General features: G+C 50.1%; 1 protein-coding gene and 1 non-coding gene across 3 annotated transcripts; one reads left to right on the forward strand and one right to left on the reverse strand.

Annotated features, from left to right (window-relative positions):
• The first annotated feature begins 550 nt into the window (after window positions 1–550).
• On the forward strand, window positions 551–7,339 carry LOC119947998 (hereditary hemochromatosis protein homolog). 2 transcript variants are annotated; one of them, XM_038769771.1, is made up of 7 exons: window positions 551–812; window positions 1,503–1,610; window positions 2,703–2,963; window positions 4,803–5,078; window positions 5,973–6,248; window positions 6,341–6,451; window positions 6,543–7,339. In XM_038769771.1, the coding sequence occupies exons 1-7, from the start codon at window positions 731–733 to the stop codon at window positions 6,656–6,658; spliced, it is 1,230 nt and encodes a 409-aa protein (XP_038625699.1). In that variant the 5' UTR covers window positions 551–730; the 3' UTR covers window positions 6,659–7,339. The 2 variants fall into 2 exon arrangements, with proteins under 2 accessions (XP_038625699.1, XP_038625700.1); XM_038769772.1 differs by having other exon boundaries at window positions 6,546–7,339.
• LOC119948325 lies at window positions 3,739–3,876 on the reverse strand. Its single transcript, XR_005456729.1, has one exon. It is a non-coding gene; the product is annotated as a small nucleolar RNA SNORA7 (small nucleolar RNA).
• Window positions 7,340–11,025: the final 3,686 nt, after the last annotated feature.

Genomic DNA, 11,025 nt, shown 5'->3' on the forward strand with positions numbered 1-11,025 from the left:
CTATGTGTCAAGCACTGTTTTAAGTGCTGGGGGTAGATACAAGATACTCAGGTTGGACAAAGCCCCTATCCCACACAGGGCTCTCAGTCTGTGAGGGAGGTGTTGAATCTCCATTTGACAGATGAGGAAACTGAGGCCCAGAGAAGTTAACTGGAATCTGGTTCTTGGACAACTAAGACTGCCCCCCCCCCCACCCCCCAACCAGTCTGGCCCTTTTCCCTGACTTTCCTCTTCCATCTCCATCTCCTCATTTCCCCATCTCCCTCTCCCATCTGTTGCCTACGCACTGTACCCTATGTGTACCCATGAAGCACTTGCTATTCACCTCACCCTCAGACCCACAGCACTTACCCCCCTACCTGTATTTTACTTTAATATCCATCTCCCCCTCTAGCCTGTCCACTCCTTGTGGTCAGGGAACATATTTACAAACTCTGTCGTACTGACCTCTCCCAAGCGCTTAGTACCGTGCGCTGCATTCAGTAAGTGCTCAATAAATGCTATTGATCCATTGATTGACTTCCCTTCTCTGTCCCCCTTAAGTTTCACTTTCTGTTCAGTTGGAATGAGCTCTGCCTGGGAACCCGTGGACTAGAGTATCTCACTGGAAGTTCGCGGAGCCACAAGGACCAGTCCTGAAAAGTGTTTCCGCTCAAAACCCAATTCCAGAACGGAGCTGAGAGACCGACTGGGGAGACCCTCTCCGTCTCCAGGGGTATTGTGATTGCAGATGAGGGGGCTGTGGGGTAACCCCTCCAAATACCTCCTGCTATTGATCCTGGAGTCATTGGCTTTCCACGAAAGCCAGGCTGGTGAGTACCGGAGAATCAGGAAGGGCCCTTAATTTACTTATTTATTATTTTGTATTAATACAAATCAAATTTTAATCATCATCAATCGTATCATCAATCGTATTTATTGAGCGCTTACTGTGTGCAGAGCACTGTACTAAGTGCTTGGGAAGTACAAATTGGCAAAATATAGAGACAGTCCCCAACAGTGGGCTCACAGTCTAAAAGGGGTTAATGATAAACCACGTCATAAATTTATTTATATTAATGTCAGCCCCCCAACCTCCCAGAATGTACATTGTGGGCCGGGAACGCTGTGCTCTGCACACAGTAAGCGCTCAATAAATACGATTGAACCAACGAATGAATGAATGAGTGCATCTACCGGCTCTGTTGTATTGCCCTCTCCCGAGTGCTTAGTATAGTGTTCTGCCTCTAGTAAGCACCTCCAAAAATTGATTTATTTGTAATGTTCTGCCTATAGTAAGCACCTCCAAAAATTGATTCATTTGTTGGCTTCTAACAGCCATTCACCGAGCTGACAGTGCAGCAGTACAGATCTCAGGAGATTGCTGTATCTCCCACACTCAATACCAATGATTGATGGACTGGTTGGATGGGGGTGGAGACGGGTGGGAGGGCAGGAAGAACAAGCAAGAGACAGTTCTCAAGGTCTCTAACTTCCTCTCACGGAGACCCTCTCGTTGGCAGTAACCCCATGGGGTCTCCCCGTTTGGGGAGACCAGCCGACCTTGCAGATACAGGCTGCAATGGAAGAATTGGCAGCCTCAACACGGACACCTAGTTACCGGCCAGAAGGTAAGTGGGGCTTTTCTCCTCTCCGTCCCTTCCCCCACCATTTCCTCTCTTGCTTCCAAGCATTGGTCACCATTCCACCCCTAAACTCCCTAACTCCTTCCACCCTAATCCCGGGGGAGCAAGGATTCTCTCCTTGGGTGATGAGGGTGGAACTATATCACTTTCTTCAGAAATGGCGAGGTAACATTATACGGCCCTTATAGTTGGCCTTTTGGGTCTGGTCTGCGTAGCCTGAAGCTGTTCAGACTCGGCACCCACCAGATATATAGTTCCAAAGTTAACATCAGACTTTGGTGTCCCATGTTCCCTGTAAAGACTAAAGCTTTTTTAAAAAATGATATTTAAGTGCTTACTACATGCCAGGCACTGGAGTAGATACAAGCTAATCAGGTTCGACACAGTCCCTGTTCCATATGGGGTTCACAGTCTTCACCCCCGTTTTCCAGATGAGGTCAGTGCAGTGACTTGCCCAAGGTCACACAGCAGACAAGTGACGGGGCCGGGATTAGAACCCCTAAGTCCTTCTGACTCCCATGCCCGTGCTCTATCAATTAAGACATGCTGTTTCTTTAAAAGGCATTGTTTTGAGAGCTGCCACGACATACTTATTAAGCTGTGGCCAGTGTCCAACATATGAGGCTTTCAAAGATGTTCACAAATAAGATTTGGTGGGGTGGGATGGTGTCACCTCTTGTCCAGGGATGGGTTTGAGAACCGGAGTCAAAGGCTAGCTGCATGAAATTTATTCCACGTGGCACATTGAACTTCCTTTTTGGGAGGAATATAATTATTTAATTATCTTGGATGCGGCAAATTGAGCTTCTCTTTTGGAAGGAATATACTTTTGTAATTATTTTGGACATGGCAAATCGAGCTTCCCATTCAGGAGTCCACTTACGTGTTCCTCACCCGTGTTTCTGGTCCCGCCTTGCTAGCTCACAGAGTCCTGGAGAACATTTTGACCTTGAGATGGCAGGTGCCTGGCTTCACCTCGGCAGAGGCGGGAAGGAACAGGCTTCTATTCCTTACCACTGCACCTCCTGGGAGGGTCGTTTCCGGGCTCTAACCCCCGGATGCCTACGTCTCTTTCAGGCTCTCACTCTCTGCACTATTTCTACTTGACGTTGTCCAGTTCCGGCCAGGAAGTGCCCAACTTTGTGTCCGTGGGGTACATGAATGATGAGCTCTTCATTTGGTATGACAGTAAGACCCATCTGGCAGAGGCCCGGGCTCCATGGATGTCAGCGTTGGAGGCTGAGTATTGGGAGCGGGAAAACCAAAACCAGAGGGCCTGGGAAAACGTGCAGAGAGCAGAGATCCAGTCCATCATGAAAAGCCTCAATCACAGTGGGGGTGAGTGCCCAGATCCCAGCCCAAGGTGGGTGAGGACCCCCGGCTGCTGCCCCTACATGGTGACGTGGTTGAAGGACAGTGGGACTCAGACAGGGGGAGAGCAAACAGTCCAAGAAGTAGGATTTAGTCCTGGAAAAACCTGGTGAGTAGTAGCAGTAGTAGTCAAGTAGTAGCCATAGTAATAGTAGTCTTGTCTTATGCCGTCGAGTCGTTTCCGACCCATAGCGACAACACGGACACATCTCTCCCAGAACACCCCGTTCTCAATCAATCAATCAATCAATCGTATTTATTGAGCGCTTACTATGTGCAGAGCACTGTACTAAGCGCTTGGGAAGTACAAATTGGCATCACATAGAGACAGTCCCTACCCAACAGTGGGCTCACAGTCTAAAAGGGGGAGACAGAGAACAGAACCAAACATACCAACAAAATAAAATAAGTAGGATAGAAATGTACAGGTAAAATAAATAAATAAATAAATAGAGTAATAAATATGTACAACCATATATACATATATACAGGTGCTGTGGGGAAGGGAAGGAGGTAAGACGGGGGGATGGAGAGGGGGATGAGGGGGAGAGGAAAGAAGGGGCTCAGTCTGGGATTGACTCCATCTCCATCTCCATCTGCAATTGTTCTGGTAGTGGATCCATAGAGTTTTCTTGGTAAAAATACGGAAGGGGTTTACCATTGCCGCCTTCTGTCCAGTAAATCCGAGTCTTCACCCTCGACTCTCTCCCTTGACACTGCTGCCCAGCATGGGTGAGTTTTGACTTGTAGCAGATTGCCTTCCACTCGCTAGCCACTGCCCGAGCTAGGAATGGAATGGGTAGGCCTCTCCTAGGCTCTCCCTCCTGTAGCCGAGACTGGTAGTGTATTTGAAACTCTCCAGGTGCGACCCTGAGAGGGAAAGTAATAGTAGTAGTCATAGTAATAGCAGTAGTAGTAATCGTAGTAATTATAGTAATAGTCATAGTACTAGCGTTAGTAGCAGTCAGAGTAACAGCAATAGAAGTAGTGACAGTATTTGTTAAGGACTTACTGTGTGTTGAGCACCAGTAAATGCTGGGAAAGAATATTCAGGTGGGAATTAGATACAGTCCCTGGCTCCTCAGGGTGTCACAATGAAAGACTAGCACTTCTTGAGCATTCCCTGGATGCAATACACTGTACTAAGCACTTGGGAAAAACACAAACCAAGAAGGGACACATTCCTCTTTATAGAGCTTTCACTCTAATGGGGAAGACAGAGATAAAAATATTTACAGGTAAGGTCACCAGAATCGACAGTTGAATGTCCGGGTTCTTTTTTATGGTATATATTAAGCACTTACTCTGTGTCAAACACTGTTCTAAGTGCTGGGGTAGATACAAGTTAATTAGGTCAGACACAGTCCCTATCCCACGTGGGACTCACAGTCTAAGTAGAAGGGAGAGCACATATTTCATCCTCATTTTACAGTTGAGGAAACTGAGGCACAAAGGAGGTAAGTGACTTGCCCAAGGTCACACAGCAAGCAATTGACAGAGCCGGGGTTGGAACCCAAGTCCCCTGACTTCCTGGGGGATTAGGACTGTGAGCTCCACGTGGGACATGGACTGTGTCCAACCTGTCTAGCTTGTATCTACCCTGGCGCTTAGTTCCGTGTTTGGCACATAGTAAGCGCGTAACAAATACCATTTTTTCCCCTTAATTTCATCAGTGTGGGTGAATGGGGCAGGTCCCAAGCGGTCCTTGCGGGGAGGGGAAGGGAAAGGGTGGCTGAAATGGAGACCCATCCACCTGTTAGACCCACCTCTAACTGCACTTATCCACATTGGGTTGGTCGGAGTCAGAGAGTCACAGCGTTCAGAGGATGTTCGGCTGTGAGATCCAAGAGGACAACAGCACCAGTGCATTCTGGCAGTTGGGTTACGACGGGGAAGATCACCTGACCCTGAATCTGGACACGCTCACCTGGATCACCGCTAACCCCTTAGCCCAGGAAACCAAGAAGTGGAGTGATCAAGAGGAGTGCTATGCCCAATATAACAGGGCCTACCTGCAGGGGTTGTGTTTCACCTCTCTCCTCCGATACCTGGAGTTGGGCCGAGGACACTTGAGTCGAAAAGGTAAAGGCTTTACGGGCAGGATAGTTCCCATTGCTGTAGATCAATCAATCAATCAAATGGTATTTATTGAGCGCTTACTGTGTGCAAAGCGCTGTACTAAGCACTTGGGAGAGGACAGTGCAACAGAGTTGGTAGAGGCGTTCCCTGCCCGTAACGTGATCCCTGGCGGTAGAGGGTCCATGAGTTTGAAGCAGCAGATTGTCAAGCCGGGGTTCTGACCACTGGGAATAGGGCAAGGTCCGGGGCTGCCTGCAGTTGTCATCCTCCAATCCACCCATCAATCAATCAATCAGCCCTATTTATTGAGCGCTCACTGTGTGCACAGCACTGTATTAAGTGCTTGGGAGAATACAGTACAGAGGAGGGGGCAGACATGATCCCCTGTCTCTTTTTTTTTTTTATAATGGTATTTGTGAAGTGCTTACTTTGTGTCAGGCATTGTACTAAGTGCTGGGGTAGACAACTGTGAGCTCGTTGTGGGCAGGGACTGTCTCTGTTGCGGTGTTGTGCTATCCCAAGTGCTTAGTACAGTGCTCTGCACGCAGTAACCGCTCGGTAAATGCGATCGAATGAATGAATACAAGATAATAACGGTGGACACAGTCCCCGTCCCATTTGGGCCTCACAATCTTAAGCCCCATTCTACAGTTGAAGTAACCGAGGGCCCAGAGAAGTGAAGTGACTCACCCAAGGTCACACAGCAGTCAAGTGGTGCAGCCGGGATCAGAGCCCAGGTCCTCCGATTCCCAGACCCGAGCTCTTTCCACTAGGCCGTGCTGCCCTCAAGGAGCTTACAGTCTAGTTGATAGTTCAACCCTGACCCTCGGTCTCCTGGGCCCGATGTTCCCGACTCAATCCCACAACCTTTCCCCCTCTCTCGCCCCCTGCACTCAGTGCCCCCTGTGGTCCACGTGACACGCCACCTGGCCCACAGCGGGGAGCCTATGCTGAGGTGTGGGGCCCACGGCTTCTACCCGCGGGACATCTGGCTCAGCTGGCGGCGGGACGGCCAGGAGCTGATCCAGGAGATAGAATACGTGGAGAGCCGGCCCGGAGGGGACGGGACCTACCAGAGCTGGGTGGCCGTGGGGGTCCCCCCCGGGGAGGAGCACAGATACACCTGCCACGTGGAACACCGGGGGCTGGAGCGGCCCCTCATCGTCACCTGGGGTGAGGCCTGGAGCCGGGGGAGAGGCCAGGGGAGAGGGAGAGCGTCGGGGGAGCCGAATCCCTGGGTTCTCACTCCTGCAAACCTATTTCAGAGCCGCCATTTGACCCCAGCCCGTTCTTCGTCGGTGCTGTCGTTGTCCTGGCCCTCTCCATCGTGGCCGCCGTGACCTGGATGAGGAGGAAGAAGAGGAGGAAAAGGCCAGGTGGGAAAGGATGGTGTTGGGGAGGGGCGAGGGAGCCGGGGGCTGACGAGGCGGTCCAGGTCCAGCTCCCTCACTCTGCTTTTCCTCTCAGCAGCCTCAGGGGATCCCGTGGGAGAAGGCGAGGGCCACGAGAGAGGCGCCTTCCTAGAGACATCTTCCACCCCCGCCGCACCGACGCAATCAACGCCCGGCCCTCCTGCGTGCTAGGGTGGAAACCCGGGTGGAGACCAAGTTCTGCCCTCTTCTGCCCTGCCCCTCGGTGCTCTGCCCCTGCTGCCCCTGTACCTCTCTATAAACTCTGTTCCGTCCCCCTACTTTTCACTTTTTTTAGTGTCTGGCTCCCCAGCTAGATTGTAAGCTCCTTAAGGGCAAGGATATGTCTGCTTAGGCTATTGGATTCACAGGTACTCAACAAATCTTTTTGTCCAACACGACTGTTATGCAGATTGAGGCCCCATGGCAGCACTATGGAGAACATTCAGTTCGCTGCACATTGAACTAATGATTTCAAAGCAGTCTCCTGTGATATGATGTCACAGGGGTGCCATTTGCATGTGGTTGATCTCCAAGGTTGTCTGGGACCCTAGCAAGCCTACCAACCTCAAGGTGAAGGGGTTCAATTACTTACTCTCCTACATGGTGCTGCCCTGTCTTCCCCTGCCACTTGCCTCCCGAGTTACCTTGGGCAAATCACTGAACTTCTCTGAGCCTCAGTTTCCTCATCTGTAAAATGGGGATAAGATTCCGGGTCTCCCTCCCACTTAGACTGTAAGCCCCATATTGAACCGTCTGGTCTGCCTATATTGTTTCAATTACATCACTCGGTACATAGTAAGCACTTCAAAATTACCATTATTATTAGCTCAGTTGGAGGTGTGATGATGGTGATAATGGTATTAATTAAGCGCTTACAATGTGCCAAGCACCGTACTAAGAGCTGGGGTAGATACAAGACAATCTAGGTCAGACACAGTCCTTCTCCCACCTGGGGCTCACAGCCTAAAGGGGAAGGAGAACAGGTATTGAGTCCCCATTTTGCAGATGAAGTAATTGAGGCCCAGAAAAGTGAAGTGACTTGCCCAAGGTCACCCAGCAGGCAAGTGGCAGAGCCAGGATTAGAATCCTCTGGACTGTAAACTTGTCCTCTAGACTGTAAGCTCATTGTGGGCAGGGAATGTGTCTGTTACACTGTTATATTGTACTCTTCCAAGCACTTTGTACAATACTCTGCACAGAGTGAGCGCTCAATAAATACGACCGACTGACTGATTCTGACTCTCAGGCCTGGGCTCTTTCAATTAGGCCATGCTGAAATAAGCAGGGTTTATTATGTGCTAACTGCATAGCCATTCCCCACGTAACAGCCGTGAACAGTTGATATCATCCTCACTTCCAGACACTCAGAGGGAATGCGTAGTGTATGTCTCCCCCCACCTCTAGACTGTGAGCTCATTGTGGGCAGGGAATATGTCTGTTTATTGTTGTATTGTACTCTTCCAAGCGCTTAGTACAGTGCTCTTCACACAATAAGCACTCAATAAATACAACTGATTGATTAACACATTTCTCCTTTGACTGTGAGCCCCGTGCGGGACAGCGACTGTGTTTGATCTGGTTGTTTCTCACCCCATTCATTCATTAATCGTATTTATTGAGCGCTTACCATGTGCAGAGCTTAGGCCAGTACTTGGCACATAGTAGGTGCTTAAAAAATGCCTGAAATTCTGCTCCTCTAGCCACGGCGCCCTACTGAGGTTTGTTTTGGTCTTTACGTAGTCTTAGAGTTTTGTTTCAACTTTCCTTGTGTATCTGTTGCCCCTTTTTATTTTTAGATTGGAGCCTCCTGAAGGGCAGGGACCGTGTCTAATTCCCATCCATGTCTCCATCCCCAGGATTTAGCACAGTGCTCTGTGCACAGTAAGCACTCAATAAACACTATTACTACTACTATTACTAAATGTTAGACAAACAGGGATAGCGATTGAGATGGTGTGGGAGAGAAATCCAGGCAGAGCAAGAGAGAAAACAGTGGAGACTGAGAAGGAGAGTTTGTCAGGGACCAAAAAGGGCAGAGAATAGGTGGGGGGTGAGAGAGGGAAGGAGAGAGGTAGGTGGGAGAGAGAGAGAGGCAGGAGAGAAAGAGAAGTTGGAAAGAGAGGGAGAGAGGAGAGAAAAGTAGATAGGCAAGGGGGAGATAGATGGGATAGAGGGAGGGAGAGAGGCAGGGAAGAAGAGATTGGAGAGAAGGAGAGATGCAGGGGAGGGTGAGAGACAGGAAGGAGAGAGGAGAGGAGTAAAGACAGGAGAAAGTGAAGTAGGGGAGAGAGGCAGGTGAGGGGGTCAGAGGCAGGTGGAGGAGAGGGAGAAGCAGGTCAGGGGAAGAGGGAGAGAATGGTAGAGGGGAAGATGGAGAGAGGGGAGATGGGGAGAGTGACAGGCAGGTGGGGGAGGGGAAGAGTGACAGAGGCAGGTGGGGGAGAGGGGAAGAGTGACAGAAAGAGGCAAGTGGGGGAGAGGGAAAGAATGACAGAGGCAGGTGGGGGAGAGGGAAAGGGGTAGATAGGGAGAGGCAGTCTCTGGAGTGGGCAGAGACAGGAGTGGGGCAGACTGCTCCTGCCCTTGTCCACGGAGGCAGAGGCTGGCTGCTGGCTGAGCCCCACTGCCTCGGGCTTGGAGAAGTTCTGGGACGGGGGTGTGCATGGTGGTGGGGTGGGGAGAGGGACAGGGAGTGGAGATTCCCAGATTCCCCAGATGGAGGGGAGGCAGGCCCATTTTGCCTCCCATGGGTTCAGGGCTCTGGCCCTCGAGCCTAAGGATCCGGAGGAGGCCCAGACTGCCCATGACCCCTAGTCTGGGGAACAACGAGTCTGGAGTCAGCCCTTCCTTCCCCGAGCCCTCTGGGCAGAGGATTTGGCCGGCCCGGTCCCCACCAAACTCACCGGCCCAGCCCGGCTTGGGGCCTGGAGCCCCTTCCCCACCTTGGCCCGCCCTGCTCAGATCCCACAGGGGACAAGATGGAGTCTCCCATCAAGAATGAAGGACAGTAGTTCATAAAAATAACCCTCTTGGTATTTCCCAAGTGCTTAGTATGTGCCAAACACTGGGGTAGGTACAAGGTAATCAGCTCAAACACAGTCCCTTATCCCACATGGGGCTCATAGTGTAATGGGGAGAATGGATATATAATCCCCATTTTATAAGTGAGGAAACTGAGGCTCAGAGTCTTTCTCTTAGACTGTGAACCCTGTGTGGGACCTGATTAACCTGTATCTACTTAGTACAGTGCTTGGCACCTCATAAGCACTTAACAAATACATTATGATTATTATTAGGTGACTTGCCCAAGGTCATGGCAGGTAAGTGGCAGAGTCAGGATTAGAACCCAGGGCTTCTGACTACCATCTCTGGGCCCCTTCCTCTAGACCAAGAAGCTGATGAGTTCATTCCAGTGCTAGTGGCTTGGGAGTGTCTCTCACACTCCCCGTCCCTGCCTGTCCTTCCTCCCACTGGGGCTCAAGGTTCTGCCGGGGACTAGATGGGCAAGGGTGCAGTGTGGACCTGGGTTCTAATGCCATCTCTGCCACTTGTCTGCTGTGTGACCTTGGGCAAGTAATTTTACTTCTCTGTGACCCAGTTACCTCATCGGTAAAATGGGGATTAAGACTGTGCGCCCCATGTGGGTCAGGGACTGTGTCCAACCTGATGATCTTGTGTCTATGCCAGCACTTAGTACAATGCCTGGCACGTGGTAATAATAATAATAATAGTGTCATTTATTAAGAGCTTACTATGTGCAAAGCACTGTTCTAAGCGCTGGGGAGGTTACAAGGTGATCAAGTTGTCCCACGGGGGGCTCACAGTCTTAATCCCCATTTTACAGATGAGGGAACTGAGGCCCAGAGAAGTTAAGTGACTTGCCCAAAGTCACACAGCTGACAATTGGCGGAGTGGGGATTTGAACCCGTGACCTCTGACTCCATAGCCCGGGCTCTTTCCACTGAGCCACGCTGCTTCTCTAAGTGCTTAACAAATATCACAATTATTATTATTGATAACAATATTTATTATGCACTTACTATGTGCTAAGCACTGCTTAGTGTTTAAGCATCTGTTCCCCAATTCTCTTCTTTGCCCTCCGCATTATGACTTTTACCCCTTTCCCACCATTGAGACCATGGTCACCTTCAATAATCTCTTTTGGCCATATTTAATGGACTGTGTCCGGTCTTAAGCATTCTTGCCCTCTCCATAGCCTTAAGCAGAGTGGCCTAGTGGAAAGAGAACAGACTTGGGTTCTAATACTGGCTTTGTTATCTGCCTGCTGTGTGACCTTGGGCAAGTCACTTCACTTCTCTGTGCCTCTGTTACCTCATCTATAAAATGGAAATTCAATTCCTTTTCTCCCTCCTACTTAGACTGTGAGTTCCACATGGGACAGGGACTGTGTCTCACCTGATTAGCTTGTATCCACTCCAGTGCTTGGCACAACGGAAGCACTTAACAAATACCACAGTTATTAGCACCATCAACTTCTCCTTCTTCCTAGAAACAACTTTTAGGCCAAGACAATGTTC

This window comes from Tachyglossus aculeatus, chromosome X4 (assembly GCF_015852505.1).
Source record: "Tachyglossus aculeatus isolate mTacAcu1 chromosome X4, mTacAcu1.pri, whole genome shotgun sequence".
NCBI classification, from domain to species: Eukaryota; Metazoa; Chordata; class Mammalia; order Monotremata; family Tachyglossidae; genus Tachyglossus; species Tachyglossus aculeatus.